Genomic DNA, 21,917 nt, shown 5'->3' with positions numbered 1-21,917 from the left:
CATGCATAGACATGAGTTGGGTAAAAGCTTGAATAAGACCAAGAGGCTAAAGTTGAATGCATTTTTAACAAGAAATAAAGCCCTAACTATTAACCATCAATAAAACTGTGAAGGTGTGATGTCTTAGGCCTACTTTCTAAATAAATTATAATAATAACACAACAGGACTGTTGGAAACAAAGCCCCCCAGACGTTTTGTCTTATCCAACCATTGTATAGTCTGTGCGTCTGTATTTTTTGCAAGCTGTTAATGAAATATTCAATCAATCATTATAGGCTAATAATAATAATAGCACTAACAACAACAAAATAATTGACACACATATAATAGGCCTATATATTAGACCTACATGGTAGTTAAAACATAATATTGTATAACAAGAAAGAGAAAATAATAGAATACAGAAACATAAATAGAATGTAATACAATACAGCAGCACATAATATAATATAGCCTAATATAGCCTAATATAATATAATATAATATAATATAATATAATATAATATAATATAATATAATATAATATAATAGATTAGAATAGAATAGAATCCGGGGAATAAGGACCCCCAGGGGTCCTTTGGGTCTGTTAATATTTATACTTTGGTGTGCGTGTGCGTGTGTGTGTCTGCTGTGCTGTGCAGGCAAGATTGCGTTGTGTGTTGGACTTGGAAAATTACAGCTGCTGTGGTACAGGGCTGTAGCAGCTAGGGGGCCACGGTATAACGGCAGGGGCGTCAAACACGCCGCGTACGTACACCGCGTCACGCGGCGTGAACGGTTGCCATTGGTGGACGGCCTCAGACGTCAGGTTTGGTATTATAAAAGGTTGCATGGTGTAGTAGGGAACCGATCTGACTGACTTCAATGCTCCTGCAGTTCTCTCAGTCTGACTCTGCCTGCAGCCATAGACGATCAACCACCGACCAACACATGTGCGGAAGAAAGCAGATCAGCATTATGACACACTGAGATCGCAGCTGGACAGAGAGAGAGGAGGAGAACAAGCATTTTGTTTCCCCGTCTATTGGAAGATAATAAATAAACCATAATCAGCTGACTGATCTGAGGAGCGATCGAGCGGACCTCCGGCGATCTGGCCGCTACTCACAAAGATACCGGTGAGTCGATGCATGACGCGATGTGATGATGATGATGATGATGGCAACTGCATGGTGTGTGTGTGTGTGTGTGTGTGTGTGTGTGTGTGTGTGTGTGTGTGTGTGTGTGTGTGTGTGTGTGTGTGTGTGTGTGTGTGTGTGTGTGTGTGTGTGTGTGTGTGTGTGTGTGTGTGTGTGTGTGTGTGTGTGTGTGTGTGTGTGTGTGTGTGTGTGTGTGTGTGTGTGTGTGTGTGTGTGTGTGCGTGCGTGTGTGTGCGCGTGCATGCTCATTTACCGCAAATCAGGATTGATTGAGTCATCGTGATGAATGAGTGTGTCTACTTATATATATGGTTCCATAATAGTTGCACTGCCGCTATATTAGCCGGCTGTGTGTGCAAGCAATGCACAGTGCTGCTGATCATGTGTCGGTGTTATGCATGTGTTATAGCGGTGGATCGGCTCGCATTGTTCTGTGTGCGTGTGCGTGTGCGTGTGTGCGTGTGTGTGTGTGTGTGTGTGTGTGTGTGTGTGTGTGTGTGTGTGTGTGTGTGTGTGTGTGTGCGTGCGTGCGTGTGTGTGCAATTCGCCGGTTCTGTTGCAACAGACAGACAGACAGAGGGAAACGTAACGTTGTCCGGCTATGCTGAGGGGGGCGGGTCCAGGCTCTGCTCTGGTAGGCTGGTTCTGCCCGGTCGCTCGTGATTGGACCGACGGGGTCCTGAGTGACAGGCAGCCCACCAAACCATAAGAAGTGGGTTAGCATACTAGTGGGTTATGGGTTCAGGGTTACTGCCTGTACTTACTGTACCTACCCCCCCCCCCCCCCCTCTCTCTCTCTCATTGTGTGTGAACTCCATGTACTCAAGAGCTGTCTGGATCTTGTCTGTCTGTCTGTCTGTCTGTCTGTCTGTCTGTCTGTCTGTCTGTCTGTCTGTCTGTCTGTCTGTCTGTCTGTCTGTCTGTCTGCCTGTCAGTCTGTTTGATTGCTTGAATATACTTTATTAACAGTTTGCAAAAAAAGAAGAAAAAAAATCACAGAAAGTAGCCTTCATTTCTATACAAAAGGATGCTAAAAGGATTGAACCCAAGAAAGCATTATGGCTTCTTTCCATTGGGGTCCTTTGTATTCAATTCATCAACACATTTAATGACAGACAAATATGCAATACTATGCAAAAACATAATGTAAACAAATCTGTCTGTCTGTCTGTCTGTCTGTCTGTCTGTCTGTCTGTCTGTCTGTCTGTCTGTCTGTCTGTCTGTCTGTCTGTATGAGCACACGTTGTGTAATGCATCACGTTGTTAGCTTGTAGTCTATGATAGCTCTGTTCTGAACACTAATTATTGGGGGGTGGGGGGGCAGTAGCAAAAGTAATAGTAGGCTACTTTAACATTGTAATATCACTGATAAATTGAGTACAATGGAGTGCAAGTCATGCATAGGCCTGTCACAATTATTAGGCTACATAATCGTCTAATCGCAATTACGTGAGACAATAAATCGTCTAAAATGTCATAATAGTGACAGCCCTACTCATGCGGTTGCCTGGAATATGCGTAGAATGTATGTGGGACGTCTCAGATGGTAAGTGAGTATGCAAAAGTTATTCAGCGGGTCAATCTGGTTATTAACCCTGTCAATCCTGTTAGCATGCTGGGGCTGCTGGTGTTACAGAGTGGCCTACTTATGGCCAGAAGGACACTTTGGCGGCAGTGATAATATAAAGCATGTTCTTTCTTTCTTATCATGTTTAATAACAACACAGGGTGCGGGTGGATGGGTCGCAGGCTCGCAGCCTTGCTGTCTCACATTCTACAGAGGGTGTGTTTGTTGTGTTATTTTGTCAGATGATTCCCCCCCTAGCATTCATGCAATGTAATCTGCGTGGGGGCTGGAATCAAAGTAGAAGCAACTAGAAGCAGTGCTCTTCCGAGCACAGGTCTCCGCCAGGTCGGGTTAGGTTATTGTGGCCTCCTGGTGGAGCTATAATAGGCCAGTGTGAAAAGGGTGCCATGACTACTTCGGCCTTTCACTGCAATCGGACGCTGCGTTCATGATTTGAGACAATTGTTTTCCAAAAATGTGTTAAGCTAAAGTCAACCTGCTGGTGGCGCTATAACAGGCCAATGTGAAAAGGGTGGCGTTAGTTCTACGACCTAGTGGGAATGTGCGTGCACAATTTCATGGAAATTGCATGCTGTGTTCATGATTTGAGGCATTTTGTTCAAAATGGACCAATCCTGCAAACTTTGGAGGATTATATAAAATCCAAAAAGTCAAAACGCCCCGAAGACAGTACAAAAAGCCCCCTCCAATTATTTTTCTTAAATAATCACTGTTTTCTTTCTTTCAAAAGTAAGCTTAAGTTGCGCAGTTACAAAGTACCTTCAAAAACCTTATGTGATCACTAGTAAGTGAAGCGACACAAGTTGTATTACACTGTCAAGGATTTGGCAACAACTGAACAAGAAAAGTGGGTTTAAATAGGCCTACACAATCAAATCAATCAATCACTGAAACAAGACTCAGGTGTGGTGCTTAACAAGGGGTGTGGTGGGTAAGGGTTAAACACATACAGAACGCCAAACACATACAGAATGTCTAATGCTGCATGATTCTATATGATTGTATAGACTGTAACTGCAGCAACTTGGTGACGTGAATAATTCCTATTATCCTTTCCTGTCTATAGGATCAGAAAAGGATTGACTCGTGCCACACCCCCATTCCTTTCTAAATGCCAAGTGTATTATATTCTTTAGCTTGAACGGACAGGCAGATCTGCTACAGAGCACCACACCGGAACACAACGTATAAATCAGGCTTAACTTAATTACTGTCAGTAGAGAAAGATGAATTCATATCAATTAAACTATAATCTATCTCTTAGCCAGTCGATTTGATATACTGTATGGCCCAAGTGTGTGCCACCAAAACTGTGGGAGGAGTAGCACGGCAAAATAAAGTTTATCCGGAAAGATGGAAAGCAAGAATAAAGTCGGATAGTGTGGTTAACCAGACTAATTACAGAATTCTTATTATAGCAGCACTACACTAACTTCTAACACCCACATAATCTGTGCATGTGCTTGTTATGTGTATAGTGTTGTAATTCTGTGATGTGAGTTATAATGCGCATAATCCATATGCTGCTGCTGCTGGCAGCTCCTATTGAATGTGTTACATCATACCAGCGCACTGAGCGCAGTGTGTGTGTGTTTGAGAGAGCTTGAGAGTGTAGATTATGTCATAGCAGTATGGTATGCAAGGGCGCGCGGTCGGGGCTGCGTACTGTATGTCATAACAGTATATGAACACACACTGTGTGTTATAATACGTGTGTGGCTCTGCGTGTGTGTCTTAGAAAGGTGGGTACTTGTAAATATTTAGAAGTGAATCTGGATGACGTTTTGTATACTGCATAATGAATGGAGACCAGCTGGTTCAAGGTTCAACTTTATTTGTTAGCAATTACTAATTACAAAGTAAAAGGCACATGAAATTCACTGTGCACAATAAAAACCAACACAGTTTCAAGCAGGTACGTGCACACATAGACATGAAAGGGGGCTTGAGCCCCTGGCCTTTTATCAGTCTGTACAAAGTGTCCTCTCCAGACCATGAATGCGTTTTTTACTATGGTGAAAGAAATGCAAATACCCTCTTTCCATGCCATACCTGAAGGCAGAATTCAACAGAATTGCCTTGTCCAAACTCTCCTGAATTTGTATGCAGCATCTTGTGTTACGCCACACCTCCAGGATTATCTTGATTATGCTTAATTTGGTGTAGCACCGAAAATAGCCGTTGTGAGCTTGGAGGTCTGCTATTTTCGATATTTTCACCAAAAGGCCATTTTACAAATTTCAGCCCCTGCTTCTTTAACTTTCTCTGCACGTCCCTGGTCTCAAGAGTAAGATGTTAAAACTCAGCGTTAAATGTGAGCTGTGTTAAAAACTAAGCTGCATGAATAAAATAAATAAATCCATGTTAAAAATCTAAGCTACCTGGCTGAAAGTGCAACATGCTTGAGTGCAAACCTTATTGTCATGGGTCCAATTACATTAGCCACAGATGTGTCCGGGGCAGTTTAAGTACGATGAGGATTTGGTTTTTGTAGAGCGCGTTTCCAAACGGAGTTACCAAGTGCTTTACATAACAGGTAAAAAAAGGAAAGTGCTGCAAGACACCATAAAGAGATAAAACAGCAAAGTCGCATCAGAAGATAAGATAACATTAATTAAAATATATAATAACAGAGATAAAATCAGCAGTGTCATGCCCTTCTTAGTCCAATGGCCTTTTATTACCAAGGGCCATTGGTCCAACCGCACACATAACCTAACAACCCTAACCTCTCAGTAACCTAAATCTTTCTTCTTTGTTTGTTTCCTCTTTACCCCTTTTTAGCCCCAATTTAGTCATTATGCCAGAGAAAGGAAAAAGTCTGGGTGCTCGAAAGTTCAAAAGAATGTGCTATTTGGTGGGGGAAACCTAGGTTTTTACTATGTGTGCTATTTCTGAGAACGTGTGAAAGTAGATGCAAAAGTGGTTAACTGTAGCTATCTGTGGGTTTTCCATTTCCTGATTTAAAAACATGTTTTGGACATACAAGATTTCCACGCGACAGACATCAATAATACAACCTCTCAAGTGTCTTCCAGGGCTTTAAACAGTAAATCAGTAAAATCTATCAATTCTGAAGCCAGTGTGGAGAGCAGCAAAGATGGGTGTGACATGGTCGCATTTCAATCTGAAGCAGCCGATTTCTTGGAGACAGGATATAGTTATTTTTTGTTGTTGTTGTTGCCAAGCCGAGATTATATATGTGTGCGTGCGTGCGTGCGTGCGTGTGTGCGTGCGTGCGTGTGTGCATGCGTGTGTGTGTGTGAGAGTGAGTGTATAATGCAATTAGTAAGCAAACACACTCTGTCAGGTGCTTTGCCACTAAAAACCCTCTGACAACAATGACTCTGCACATCCTTGTCTGTCCGTCTCTCGTTTCCATGTCGATGCTGTCAGGTGGAAAGTGTTCCTTTTTATATTACTGAAAATAGCGGATCTTGTGAATCGGCTATTTTCACTTCTTTCGTGTGACACTCTTGTATGATGAAGTAGGCCAGTAGGGCATTCATTTACGGGAGAAAAAGCATTAAACAAGTTGAAATATGGAGAGATGAGAGGATAGAAATGATATTTCTCTTCTAAGTTTATGTTCCATCTCTCTCCTCCCGTCTGCTTTTTAGCTTACCATAGCTCTTTCTTTCTTTCTTTCTTTCTTTCTTTCTTTCTTTCTTTCTTTCTTTCTTTCTTTCTTTCTTTCTTTCTTTCTTTCTTTCTTTCTTTCTTTCTTTCAATGCCACATTCGGTACAGCATATTTACTTGAGTACTATACTTAAGTAGCCTACATACGGTATTTGAAGTATTTGTCCTTCCCTTTCATCCGTCTAAATGTCTCTCGGTTCATCCTTTCTTCTATTGTGATCGTTGACACTTCACAGGTTCCGTACACGGTGTCCATTTACACACACATGCACGTACGCACACACGCACGCACGCACGCGCACACACACCTGACAGACAGACATCTAATCAAAGAACCAGTTATGGCAGGTATACGTAATACCTTAAACTGTATGTACACATTCTGCACATTACCGCAGGCAGAACCACTGGGATCACGATATCAGTTAAATAATATTCAAAAAAAGAAAAGAAAAAAACAAACATTCCAGTCACGATGACAGACCTTTATGTAATGTAGGCTTGGTCTAATAGGCCTGCAGCAGGTGAAAAGGGAATTATATCAACTCATACCTGCAACCCATAGTGATGAAAGAGACAATGACTGGAGGTCAGTGATTCAGCTGAGTCACGCACACACACACTGTACAGTCGTCAGGCACGCATGCACACACACTCTCAGAAACACACACTGCACACGCTCAGGGCAGGGCGAGTCAGCATGAACAAAGTGCCTAGTCATGATGATGGACGCAGAGAAACGGAGAAACGGAAGATAAGGAGAGCAATGGGAGCAAAATGATCAATAAATACAAAAGAGAGGCAGATGCTTACTCATGCTTTATTGACCCTGAAGAGGCTATATCCGTTTGTAAACAGTAGTCAGCGTGAGACAATACACTCCATAAAAAAATTAATAAATCAAAGACGTGATGTGCTAACAGGGACGCATGTATGACACCTGCATTTCCTCCGTGGGGGTCATTAAATGCTTATCTTATCTCATTGCAGTGAGCTATCTTCTAAGAGTCATCGGTCCTTTGTCGAGCCGGCCCATATTTTGGTTTGGTCAATATATCGTCCATGTTTTGAAATGCCAATTAAGGGAACCATGGCTAATAAGCCTTATTATATGCCTTAATGCACTTTATTACACGGCTTGGTTGAATGCTTGAGTGAATTCGGCGGGGTGTTATTTAGGAATAATGACAGACCGATATCTAATTAAAGACTCAGAGCACCTGCTGCGCGGCTTGAATTCTATATGCTATATCCAACATGACTGCCATGTAAACAAACACACAGTGTAATTTACGACTAAACGTTGCTCTCAGGAAAGTTTTTTGAAAACATTTGAAGCAAGAAATAGATGGCATGGCTAGTAATCCCAACCTGGTGGTCTCGAAATCCCAGCGTGGGTATGACTTTTTTTATTTTATGTTTTATTTGGAAATTTATTGGAGGATAAAACCCTTGAGATGCATCATCTCGTCTTCCAGAGTGTCCTTTTTATTCCCCTGAACGTGTGATGACACATGCACATTGCAGTGACAAGACCATGGGTGATAACCGGTCTATCAGCCTTAGCTAAGGGATGACAACGGTGATAACGGACCCATACTAAGGGGTGATAATGTAGGTATCGGGTGCGAGCTGTGTGCTTTGTGTGAACCCTGGTGTTGTTGGCATCAGGAGTCATGCAGTCATCCATGGTGCACTGCATGCACCCGTCCCCACAGCTGGATAAACATCAGTGTGGTGACAGCAGGGTTCGGCCCTCTCTGGATAAGCATCTCTCAGCTCATGTCATAAGAGCACTGTTTACCAAACACAGGGCTGCCACAGGTTTTGTATTTGATTGTATGAGAAATTATCTTTGGAAAATGGTCAATAGCTGCAGCCCTGATGCAATCTGGGCCTCAGACTGAAAGTTTGTGAGAGAGACAACGAGGGAAAGAGAGGGAGAGAGAGAAAAGAGGAACAATTGGACACAAAGAAAATGGAGGGAGATGGAGAGAGAGAAAGAGAGACGGAGGGTTAAATACCAGAGGGGAACGAATGATGAAAGAGAGGGAAAAAGTGAGGAAAAGAAAGGAAAGAAAAGGATTGATAATGAGAGAGTTACAGGAAGAATGAATGACTCACAGAGGGAGTAGTAGGGGGAGAGAGAGAGAGAGAGAGGGAGAGAGTGCAGTGGAGGGCGATAGCGGGCGAGGGAGGGGCGGGGAGAGAGAGAGTTGATTACATAACAGCAGCATGTTGGCGGTTAGCCCAGACATGCCGACCCGCACTGCGTGTGCGCACACACACACACACACACACACACACACACACACACACACACACACACACACACACACACACACACACACACACACACACACACACACACACACACACACACACACACACACACACATACAGTACACACACGCACACAAAAACTATTCCATTGTGCCTTTACTGTCGGTGGGCCTTGAAGTGTAACACTAATGCATGTCTACTAGTCTACGCTGGCCTAATTCTATCTCTATTTTTACACACACACACACACACACACACACACACACACACACACACACACACACACACACACACACACACACACACACACACACACACACACGCACACACACACACAGGTTGAATGTGATGTGTCTAGGCAGCCTGCTTGTCTTGTGTCTGACACACTAAGGATGGGATGGTTAATGTGGGTCAGTACACTTTGAGGACTAAACATCCATAATGTACCAAAATGAGCTACATTAAATAAGTAAGCGCTGTCTTGTACTTTTATAAGAACTACCAAATCAGGAGTTCAGAGTTCCTGTGCCCAAGGGCCCAGCGTTTCTGGGCAGTCATGAGGCTGAGAGACACGAGATGTCTGGTCGTCAAGTCAACCATTAGTACACTTGAGTACACAAGTGCATGCACACAACAAGTACGCCCTAAGGGCGAGAAGCACAGGGGTCTTCAACGTTTTCAGTCCAAGGACCCTCAGTTGACAAGTTCCGTACACAGTGTCCATTTATACTGTACACACATGCATGTACGCACACACGCACGCATGCACGCACGCACCTGACAGACAGACATCTAATCAAAGAACCAGTTATGGCAGGTACGTAATACCTTAAACGGTATACACATTCTGCACATTACTGTAGGCAGAACCGCTGGGATCATGGAGATCAGTTAAATAATGTTAAAAAAAAGAAAAGAAAAAAAAACATTCCAGTCACGATGACAGACCTTTATGTACTGTAAGCCCTGCTATTCCAGGCCTACGGCAGGTGAAAAGGGAATTATATCAACTCATACCTGCAACCCATAGCGATGAAAGAGACAATCTACAAGAAAAATAGACGATCTACAAGCTCTGTGAGCTTGTAGATCGGCTATTTTTGGCTAAAGTTCTCAGAATATGGACACTTAGGGTTCAAGTGGTTAATATAAAAAAGGTAAAAAAAAAGTTTCTATCACACAAAGGAATGGAGGATCCCCTGTAGTAACTCTAATGGACCCCCTGTTGAAGACCCCTGCTATAGCAGATCTACAAGCTCACAATGTGTCGCGTTGTGAGTTTGTAGTAGATCGGCTATGTTTTAGCAAAGAGTTATTTCTAGGTCCGTTTGACCAATTATAGAGCGTTTAAGTGGTACCGGATATGCAGCTCGGCAAATAAAAGGTGAATTGATCCCAGTGCATGACAGAGGAAAATTTCACGATGAATTAAATGTCCACGATACGATTATTGACTTTTATCACAATAAACGATAATCGATTATCGTCCCATCCCTACCATCAGGTCGCGCTGAACACGAAAACACACACACGCACAAAAGCATGTGCACACCCCAGTTGACAGAGCTGCGTTCCGTTAAACAGCGTGTTTTTAAAGATTCTTTGGGGCTTTTTCTGCCTTTATTGATAGGTGTACAGACCTCTAAACAGCATGTTAAACAGGCATTCAACCAAGCCGTGTAATAAAATATTTAAATTTATATCTGCAAAGTAACTTGTAACTAAACCTTTCAAATAAATGTAGTGGAGTTAAAGTACAATATTTGGATCCGAGATGTAGTGGAGTAGAAGAAAAAGTATTGGAAATACTCAAGTTAAGTACAAATACCTCAAAATTGTCCTTAAGAACAGTACTTAAGTAAATGTATAGTTATACTTTCCACCAGTGGTAATGTGGGTCAGTGTGACCTTCGGTGACCTTGTCATGACCACTCCTGAAGCCGTGGTAGCAGTGGTAACGTGGGTCAGTGTGACCTTCGGTGACCTTGTCGTCGTGACCACTCCTGAAGCGGTGAGGCCTGGGTTCAGTGGGTTGTTATCGCAGCGCAGCAGTTGAAGTGTTTGGATGGTTGCCATGGGCGATGGGACCACGCCATTGTTTGGACCGTTGCCACGGACCATGACGACGGTTCGTCGAAAACAGAATTCTCATTTATCACGTGCCTGTCTCTCTCTTTCTGTCTCTGTCTGTCTCTCTCTCTCTCTCTTCATCATTTGCCTCCCCTCTTTCTTTCTTTCTTTCTTTCTTTCTTTCTTTCTTTCTTTCTTTCTTTCTTTTTCTTTCTTTCTTTTTTTTCTTTCTTTCTTTCATCACTTCATATCTCTCTAGGTTTCCTTCCTTTCTGTATATGTGGGTTTGTTTAATTTGCATATCTACTGTACCACTATTTATGTGTGTGTGTGTGTGTGTGTGTGGGTGTGTGTGTGTGAAGGCTATGTGAATGGAAATGTACTGGCTGACCCATGAACCCTGTCTGGACTGGTCAATTGTTAACTCTGCCACACACACACACACGCACGCACGCGCGCGTGTACATGACTTTGTAGAGCTGTATTATATTACTGTTGTTACAGAAACTGTGACTCTAAGTGTGTGTGTGTGTGTGTGTGTGTGTGTGTGTGGTAGAAGCAGGTGCAGTGAATTTAATCAAATCTCTCTCTCTTGTCTCTCTCCAGTCATAATGGATCTTCACGATAAAGACATCTCCCCCGGGGACATCCTGCCAGTGGTGATCATTGGTAAGACACACACACACACACACACACACACACACACACACACACACACACACACACACACACACACACACACACACACACACACACACACACACACACACACACACACACATTAGGGATCATGGGAGGATATGAAAAAATCATGTCATGATTATTGTGACCAAAGAAATTGTGATTTACGATATTATTGCGATAAATAAAATATCCCAAACATCCATTATTCTGGGCGGAACATTTGCTAAAGAAATAGCTTATCTACAAGCTATATCTGCTATTTTTTCAAACATTTTTTACTTTTACTTTTGGTACTTCGATGACATTTTGAGGCCAACACTTTCATAGTTCTACTCAAGTACTCAAGTACGAAGCTTCCGAGGTTCTTCAAAATAAAGCGTGAGTGAACGGCGGCAGCAGCAACAGCTAGAAATGTTATAAACCTGAGCAGCCCATGTGTTAAGCAGCTACTGTCAAGCAATTTGTCCTTTCGATGCCTTGCTCGAGGGAGGTCCAAAAACCTGTTGTCCTATATTTATGTTTTCCCTGACGCAGATCGTCTCAGCTGGGTGTAACGATGTGAACCGGTGACCTTCCGGTCACAATGACCCCTGACATCCTGTGTCATCATCGTCATGACACACATCTTGTGATTCTTATAAACTGCAGCTGTGGTATTTTTCCATGTCCTTGAACTGGCCTGAACTGAACTGTAACAACAGTTACTTATCAGCTCAGTGTGTGGCTCCCATGAGTTGGAGGATCTTGAAAGTGTGAGAAAGGGAACTAATTCACACAGCGTTTCAGTTTGCCTGTAAGAGCTTGCAAATGGAACTGATTTGTCTGCTCTTAAAGCTATACTGTGTAAGTTGCTCAACTAGTGGTCAGTAGCTCTATAGCAAACCTCGGTCGCGTCCGCGTCTTTTGGCCGTTTTTCGCCGCGGACACCCCCGCGTCTGCCTCCACCTCGCCGAGATCTATCTTTAGAGGGGTCCCTGGTTCCTGTGCGTTCAGGCATTCCGGAGAAACAGACTCCTTCACCCATGCTTCACCGTTCACCCGAGTATAGAGACAAACGGGAGACTACAAATATGGCCGCCCTAGCTTTAGCGATTTAACAGTTAGGACAATTTTAAGATTTGTTTTATAAAAAAAAGTTACATGGTATAACTTTAAAGTTACAGACCAGTAATTGTCCATTTGATTTATTTCTGCAATGTGGGAGTTAAGTTAACACAGCAGAAGGCTGGCACGAATGATTATTTTTGTTTTATGTTTATTTTTTATTAATGTTTTAATTGATAGATGATGTCTTAGGTCTGCTCTGCAAATCACGTTGCACTTCAGAGTTTATTTGAATTAGAGACAGACTGACTGATCGGTTTGCTTGATTATTTGCCTTTTTTGATGACATCGGTAGCCTATGTCCGATTATGCAGCCGATATTTCCCGATTTCTAACCACTTTAAATCTGGTGCCCCTATTTTGGGCATTGTAGATATTAAGCTATTTTTGAGGGCCGAAGTGGTTCAATAAATATTTTGCATAAGTTAAATAGAAACGAATCAAAATTCTTTCACATTTCTCTCTTTTTTTTTTTTTAATTGATTGAGAAAATATGTCTCAAAAGGATTGGTAATCAGGGGTCTAGGACTCTCCAAAATCAGATCTCATCTAACCCAAAAAATCGGTCCACCCTTCACTCTTCTTCATTGAGCAAGTTGGATGTTTCACCATCCTATTGCACTTCAGAATACTCAACCAAAAAAAACACAATAAAGTGACATTATGGTTCTCCTCTGTCCTCTCCATGGGACCGGCTGAAAGCTGCCATTGCTCCATGCATGGTCACACTGGGTGTTTATTGGCCCAGTGAGCTGATGTGGTAACAAAGCAGCTTGTTAAAACGGACCCTGAACAATAGGAAATGTTCCATGGCGCTCGGCTCAGCCCACGTTGAGCACAGCTTTACCTCTGATCTGATGTGATCTGCCACGGAACACTGTGTTCTGTCTCCATTCTGGTGGTGGGTCTCAACCGGTTTAATGCCGAGGACCCCCACATTGATATGTATTTGGCTGTGGATCCCCATCGGAAAATGTTTCGTGCCAGGGACCCCCAGATGAGAAGATTTATGTAAAAAAAAAAAAAAATCTCCACACAGAAAGGCCCTTTGGCAACTTGTGTTCTCTCATCCGTGTCATCAATGCCCATACCCTCGGTGGGGTTGGCAAAAGGGCCTTTCTGTGTGGAGTTTGCAACTTTGCATGTTCTCCCCGAGTCCCCGTATCTCCTAGGGTAGATACCCTCACAAAAACATGCAGTAATCCTGGTCTCTATACTGCCTCCCCCTGGCGGGGAAAGGAACTGGTTGGAATAACGTGTTCCTTCCATGCGCTATGTCCAACCGGGGAATCTCCTCACTGGTGATAAGAAGTGGCCTGCTCACTCCTCATGCACTGAAGGAAGCATGAGCTCAGTTCGGGGCTCTCCCCAGGCGTGGCAGAGGGAGCACAGCGCCCAGGATTACAGCTTAGGCAATTGACACTGGGTGAAAAGGATATATATTTTTCAGCTGCCAGGGCCTTTCTGTCATGCAACTCTGTGGTAAAGACGTGCAGGACCTGCTCCTCTTTCCCAGCTCCTAACATCACATTCCAACCATTTTTTTGGCGTCCAACTTCATTTGGCTCGAAAAGTAGTTCATCTTTTGTCACATTTGAGCCTCTTGGCTGTGTGTGACAACCCGGTCATTTAAGGCCTGACTACTCCACTACATCTTGGATCCAAATATTATACTTTTATTCCACTACATTTATTTGACTTTCGCTACTATAGTTACTTTGTAGATTTTGATAATTATTATATAACCTACATTAACAACTTCAGCCCTATATACATTTCGACCATTTGAAAATAGCGGATCTACTTTCGAGCTATTTTCAAATATTTTGTAGACATTTGTAGACATTCTGCCTAATAAGTACTTCTTCTTTTGGTACATTTTGAAGTGAATACTTATGTACTTTTATTTTGTATTCTTGACTTGTACTTTTAACAGAGTATTTCTAAATTGCAGTATTGATAATTTTACTTAGGTAACGGGCCGTCGGGGATCTGCTTGTCGTACCTGCTGTCTGGCCACACCCCCTACCTGTGTCCTGACTCCGCCCACCCCAACGCCCTGCTCAACAGCAAGCTGGAAGAACAGCCACACCTGTCCCTGCTAGAGCAGGTAGCTCTACACCTCATTCACACATGATGTAACATGGACCTTTTTACACTTTAAATCATACATGGGCAACTACTGGCGGCCCGGGAGCCACATGCGGCCCCAACCTTCACTGAATACTGATATATTATTGATTTCAGCTGTTACAATTGACCTGGGGCGGCTGTAGCTCAGGGGGTAGAGTGGGTTGGCCAATGATCCATGGGTTGGCGGTTCAAATCCCAGCTTCTCCTGTCTACATGTCGAAGTGTCCTTGGGCAAGACACTGAACCCCAAGTTGCTCATGGTGAGCTGGTTGGTGCCTTGCATGGTTTCCACCGCCACCGGTGCATGAATGTGTGTGTGAAGGGGTGAATGTAATGCACATTGTAAAGCGCTTTGGATAAAAGCGCTATATAAATGCACCATTTACCATTTACCATTTACCTCCAAGTGACCTCCAAGCTCACAATGCGTCGTGCTGTGACGCATTGTGAGCTTGGAGGTCGGCTATTTTCACTACTTGCATTCATGGTCTGGAGGGGGCACACGGATATAAGGGGCTCAAGCCCCCTGTGATGTCTATGTGTGCACGTGCCTGCGTTTGACACACGATACAATGATACTCTTGTCTGTCTCTCTTTCCTGTCTCTGTGGTTAGGACCTGGAGTACCTGTGTGAGGGCCTGGAGGGCCGCTCGTCCAACCCCGTGGCGGTGCTCTTCGACTCGCTGCTGCTCCCCGACAGCGACTTCGGCTTTGACCACGCCTCCGCGCTGCAGTGGCGCTACGAGCCGGAGCGGGCCGTCCCGCACCTGGTGCTGGGGAAGGGGCCCCCTGGTGGAGCCTGGCATGTAAGTGCACTTTCACTGACGCCCGGTTCAATGCCTGTCACACAATGGTTAATTTGTTAAGACCTTAAAAAATTCCTCTAAATCCTAATGGTTCAAGTGTCAAGGACCTCTAGAATTATATGTATTTGACTGCAGACCCCCTCCCCCCCCCCCCCCCATCTCAAATTGTTTTGTTCCAGGGACCCCCCCCCCCCAGAAGCAAAGATTAGAGTTAAAAATGTCCTCAATGGCGTTTTTTTCTTTTCTTTTATAATTATCATGTTTACATACGGGATGAATTAGCGTTCATTTGAATGCATGGAAAATGGAAAGTGCCTTACGTGCATGCATCTGTGTGTGTGTGTGTGTGCGGCGTGCTGTTACTTCATTGACCTCTGCATAAGTCAGAGACCAACTTGAGCCACACACCAGTCAAGAACCATGACCATGAAGTAATTTAGATCGCTTTTTCGTTCTATCATTCTTTTTTTCCTTTTTTTAACATTATAATTTGTAGAAGTTTTTACTGAACATGAGCTTGGTCTAATTGTTTTCTTAGATTGCCTACCATTTATTTCCATTTGATGTACTGATGTATTATCTTGCTTATTGTAAGTCGCTCTGGATCAAGAGCGTCTGCTAAATGCTTAAAGTGTAAAATGTAAGAAAGTCTGGACGCACCAATGCCATTGTAGGTATCTCGAATATGCAAATATTCAACTTATAAAAACAAACAACATTAGCCTCATGAACAGTCTGTCCTTCACAATGCCATGGAGTTATGTTAAGTAACCCTGGGAAACAGAGCCTTTCAGAGAGACAGTCAGGGGTTTGCAGTCCTACTGGGTGTGATTGATGCTTTACCACCCCCTAGTGGCTGTTCACCACCTGTCACTATCGCAACCACAACCATTACAACCAACATACAGGGAAGGATTTGTGTATTTCTAAGTGTGTGTGTGTGTGTGTGTGTGTGTGTGTGTGTGTGTGTGTGTGTGTGTGTGTGTGTGTGTGTGTGTGTGTGTGTGTGTGTGTGTGTGTGTGTGTGTGTGTGTGTGTGTGTGTGTGTGTGTGTGTGTGTGTGTGTGTGTGTGTGTGTGTGTGTGTGTGTGTGTGTGTGTGTGTGTGGTCTAGGCTATGGAGGGTTCCATGTTAACATTGAGCCTGGCCAACTGGATGGAGCTACCTGGACTGAAACTGAAGGAGTGGATGAGAGAGAAACGCAGGTCAGTGCACGCTCACACGCGCACACACACACACACACACACACACACACACACACACACACACACACACACACACACACACACACACACACAGTTTTGAAGCGCTATTACTCTACTTGATTATGTACATTTTTCAATGGTAAATAAAAAAAAAATCATAGCTTTTTTACAATCTTGCAAACTTTAGTTATGTAAGTTACTTTGTAGATTTTGATTAATAGTAGGAAACATTCGTTAACCAATGAAGCCCTATTTTATACTTAATCTATATTAAAATAGGCGATGTGTGGTAAGCTTGTAAAGATCATTTTTAACAACCACGTCGAAAATAGCCATTGTCATTTAGCATCATTCACTTAATGTCAAGTAAACGACACACAAGCCTTGCCTAGAAGTAAGCAGATCTGATGCATTGAAACACAGAGCAAAGCACACGTGTACGGTACACACACATGCACAAACACTCTCCGACACTTCGTTAAATAAATAAAAGTAACCACCCCCTCCTCCTGCAGGAATGTGCGTAACGACCGCGCCACCCCGGCAGAGATCGCCTCCTACTACCAGCACTACGTTTCCCAGATGTCCCTGGGGCAGAGCTTTGCGTGTGGAACCACCGTCACCTCTGTCACCAGACAGCCGGGCAGCCAGGAGGGCTCGCCGCCCTGCTGGAGGGTGACGGGAACGCAGCGCAGAGAGGGAGAGGCAGGTAAGGAAACACAACGCACGCATGCACACACCAAAGTTATCATAGTTCATCATTTTATTGAGCGGTGGTCACACCGTCTCTTTCAGTAGGCTATAGTTAAATAGATTTGTTAGTTTAGTTTACTTACTAAAATATAGACATTTTAGCCAATCTATTTATACAAAAGTAAAAGTCCTCATTATTCTGTTTCAAGTTTTCAAATGTGTAACAATCTTTTGAAAATAGCATACAAGCTCACAATGGATCCGTTTCCGGTCCCAGACTGGACGTTTTTTTATAAGGTGAAATCGGAACTGCGGAGCGGCGATCAAAGTTGGATTGTTTTAGAGTCTAATTAATTAAATTAATAAAATTAAATGGCAAACTCGGCACTTGGTGCCGCGCTGCTTGTATATCTGCTATTATTCAATAGCTAAAGTATCAAATAATCCCAGACCTAAATGGATTAAGTAAAAACATTGGAGTACTTTTTTCCACCACCGTTAACGTCACTCTCTCCGTCTCTCCTCCAACCCAGAACAAGGCTCGTCGGACGAGGAAGAGGGGGTGCCCTTCACGCTGTTTGCCCACAACGTGGTGCTGGCCACGGGCACCCACGACGTGCCGGCCCGCCTGGGCGTGGAGGGCGAGACGCTGCCCTACGTGTGCCACTCCTTCTGGGAGCTGGAGGCCGCCATCTCGGGCGGGCAGCTGGACTCGCGCTCCGAGCCCGTGCTGGTGGTGGGGGCGGGGCTGACGGCGGCCGACGCCGTGCTGGCCGCCCACCACCTGGCCACGCCCGTCTACCACGCCTTCCGCCGCTCGGTGGCCGACCCGGCGCTCATCTTCAACCAGCTGCCCAAGCTGCTCTACCCCGAGTACCACAAGGTGAGACCACAGCTGCCGCTTTAGAGCATGGGTCTTCAACGTTTTCAGGCTGCGACCCCCCAAATAATCATATTTGAAGTGGGGACCCCCGCCCCACCCTGCACAAGCACTTGGAATTGTAGGAGTTGGCATTACATTTGGTTTGACTCGATCTGTTCCATTGTGAAATTAGCCGATGTGGGTTTAAAACATAGGGACTAACAGGACACAGCTGAACTCGAATGACATGATTGGCTAAGCCTTAGCCAGTTAGGCCTATTTTATGGCCAAGGAGTCATTTTTACTGATAACTAATGGTTGGAATGGATTCAGCAGCCCCCAAACACCCTAATTACACACCTCATATGCTCATATTGGCCATTTATTATTTTTCCCCCTTTAATTCCAGGCCCTCGGGATACCCCCAACTATGATTGGCTCCCAAAAAGTTTGTCAAGGGAGTTGTGTTTCAATCACAACTCCCTTGACAAACTTTTTGGGAGCCAATCATAGTTGGGGGGTATCCCGAGGGCCTGGAATTAAAGGGGGAAAAATAATAAATGGCCAATATGAGCATATGAGGTGTGTAAAGGTTACTGGTAATGATTTAGTTCCCAGACTGGTCCAGCACTCGGCTAACTTTCCCTTACTATCTGTTGAATTCAATTGTAGTCCTTGGATAAGTTCCAGAAAAGACGCGCTGTGATTGGCCAGTAGTCACTTGACTGGCAGCAGTCCCTTAGTTTTTCCAGGAAGCCCGGACTACAATCTTTGCACGTCGCTCCAATGAACTGCAGAGGTGAATGAGGCATCTAGCTTTTTATATCTGTGGCATAACCTCTCTGTCTCTCTAACAGGTCCACCAGATGATGACCCAGCAGCAGCACCAGACCCCGCCTCTCCAGCCAGAGAGCCACGCCCACAACAACCACCACAACCAAAACTCCGCCCCTCCCTCCTCCTCCTCCTCCTCCCTCCTGGCCTCCCCTTCGTCCTCCTCCTCCTCGTACCCTGGGTACCTCAGCTTCCCGCGGCACCGCGTGGTGGCCTTCCGGCCCGACCACAAGTGCGTACTGGAGTCCGTGGACGGCGCGCGGGCGCGCAGCGTGGTGCAGGTGTCCAAGGCGCTGGTGCTGATCGGCTCGCGGCCCGACCTGGCCTTCCTGCCGGACCACGGCCGGCCGCTGGGCTCGGACCCTGGCGAGCCAATCACCTGCCGCCGCAACCCCATGGAGGTCGACCCCTGGACCTATGAGGTATGATATGTGACTTTTGATGTGATTTGTTGTTATCGGGATTAACTCTCCTACTGCCAGATTATTTATTTATTTATTGGGTCTGGTGCCATCAAAAAGCGGCTTACCTTTGCGACGTTATAGTAGATAGATAGACATTTATTTATTTATTTATTTTTTGATTGTGCAATAGTGCACTTTGGTCTGCCAGGCAGCAGAGGGCGGCGTCATGCGAGAACGAATGTGAATTTGCCTGTTATGTGTTGCCGTGCATTCAGACCAGTCACTGGCCACAGAGCCTCACAGCCAGAGAAATCAACAAGGAAGTGAATTGGTCTCCGTTGATGTTAACGCATAATGGATTTTTTACACCATCACCGCGGAAAATGTGTTTACAGTACACGGCGGCGTGACCCCTCATCAGCTTAAGGACATCAACAAGGTAAACGAACGAACGCGAACGAGCGCCGTATTGGCGCGGAGGTCTCTTGAGAATTGGGGCGAACAGGAACGTCCAAAGCAGTATAAGAGTTAAAATGTTGTCTCGCGGCGACACAAGGCTAAAGGATAGCACGTAAAAGCATTGCTTAAAACACCTATTTCAAAAGTGGTCCTCTGTGTTAAACAAACAAATGTTGCAAGTGCAACACACAGAAATAAATAACTATGAAATAAGCATACAACAGGTAGTTCCAACGAAGCAATCTGATTGGTTGAAAAAGCTCTCTACCCGTGCGAATAATGAGCATTACCACACGGGTTTCATCAAACAAAGATATCAGCTACGCTGGTCGTGAAAGAGCTGAAGAGCTCAACCCTATGCTAGCGGCTAGGCTAGCAGTTTTCATGTGAAGTTCAGGGACATAGTAGCTAAATGTGGCATTAAAAAAATTACACATTTCTATCGAATATCTTAATTACAATGAAATGAAGTTGATGTGTTTTTTTAATTTAAGGTCAACTGTTGTATAATCGCAATATTACACTTCTGCGCTGCCTACGGAGGTGTTACAATAATCACGAACCAACACCCTCTTGTGTAATATTGCTTAATAAAAACCCTCTAATATCACCTATCAATCAAAACCAATTCGCCTAAAAAGTAATTCACAACTTGAAACATTTGGATTTTTTTTTTACATTTGAGCAGTGCCAGCCGCTCCAACAAGTGACCGAGCATGTTTGTCCCTATGTGTCTGTATGGGCCTGTTTGAGCACGGCAACAACAGCTGCAGCCACCCAGCGGTGCTGTTGAGCAGCCTTGAAATAAATGGACAGGGATTTAACATTGATCCTCTAGTTCATATATCCTAATGAACTTAACTCATCAAAGGCACTGCTCACTTCACCCAGATTTCTTTGAAACATTTTATCTAATACACAAATCTGTTGTGAACCACTGGTTTACATATGTACCCAGTACATGTATTATTTGCTGCTATAAATTCATCATTAGCCCTGCCCACGAAGCCTCCTTCGCTGTTTAATTCTTTTTCCTTTTGCTTGGTTCCTAGGTGGTGTCGGCGGACGGCCCCGGCCTGTACGCCATGGGCCCGCTGGTCGGGGAGAACTTTGTGCGCTTCCTGAAGGGCGGAGCGCTGGCGATCGCCAGCGACCTCGCCAAGAAGCGGCGGCGGGAGCGAGAGCAGGGCGGCGCCCTGCTGCGAGAGGACGACAGATGGCTGAGCGGGGTGGACGGACAGACGGACAGACAGACAGAGGTTTGCGTCTCGGACTCGTAGCTGCCGACACCCCCTTCCCATCCGTCGGGTACAAACTGACACGACTCGCGACGACTCGCGATGTTCCGATCTTAGCTTGTTGGACTCTTAGACACCCAATCCACACTGGAAGTGGAAATGACTGGGCTCTATTGAACAGATGTATGACAAGAAGCACTTCTGGCCTCAACCGAAGTCCATATTCACTTGGTCAAGCAACAAGGCTCTGCTTTACTGACGTCTGTAGTCTGTAGAAGGGTTCATATCAGTCCAACTCAACTCAGAAGACAAGGACTTTTGTGTCACAAGGACACAGACCCAGAGAGAGAAAGAGGGAGAGAAAGAGAGAGAGGAAGAGAGAGAGAGAGGGAGGGAGGGAGGGAGACTGAGAAAGGCTAAAAGTTAGAGAGAAAGACTGGGGGCTGTGCAGCTGGGAAAGCCAATAGGGATGGAAAGATGGAGACTATCCAGAGATGAAAAAGAAAGACAGCTGAGATCTAGAAAGATTCCCATATTGGAAAGCCTAGCGGCGCCGCCTCTAGCTTGGCCGGGCACCAATCAGCATTGTTGTCAGTGCATTGTTGTGGGTTTGTGGGAAGGATTGTGTTCTTTTGGCGCTACACTAGCACCACCTACTGGTCGGCCACAGCAAGGCAAGTTCATTTATATAGCACATTTCAACAGCAATGTACTTTACAATAACATACTAGCAAAGGAAACATAATATAAAATTTGAATTCAAGAAAACAACAC

The 21,917-nt window shown here is 44.6% G+C and overlaps 1 protein-coding gene across 1 annotated transcript; it reads left to right on the top strand.

Moving 5' to 3' along the window:
• The first annotated feature begins 1,005 nt into the window (after positions 1–1,005).
• Positions 1,006–21,219, top strand: osgn1 (oxidative stress induced growth inhibitor 1). Its single transcript, XM_080727282.1, has 9 exons — positions 1,006–1,119; positions 11,328–11,390; positions 14,483–14,619; positions 15,257–15,448; positions 16,562–16,653; positions 17,169–17,362; positions 17,880–18,229; positions 19,066–19,464; positions 20,958–21,219. Exons 2-9 carry the CDS (start codon positions 11,333–11,335, stop codon positions 21,183–21,185), a joined length of 1,650 nt encoding a protein of 549 aa, XP_080583408.1. The 5' UTR covers positions 1,006–1,119; positions 11,328–11,332; the 3' UTR covers positions 21,186–21,219.
• Positions 21,220–21,917: the final 698 nt, after the last annotated feature.

This window comes from Nannobrachium achirus (genome assembly GCF_963921795.1).
Source record: "Nannobrachium achirus genome assembly, chromosome: 6".
NCBI lineage: Eukaryota > Metazoa > Chordata > Actinopteri > Myctophiformes > Myctophidae > Nannobrachium > Nannobrachium achirus.
This window is presented reverse-complemented; position numbering and strand designations above follow the sequence as displayed.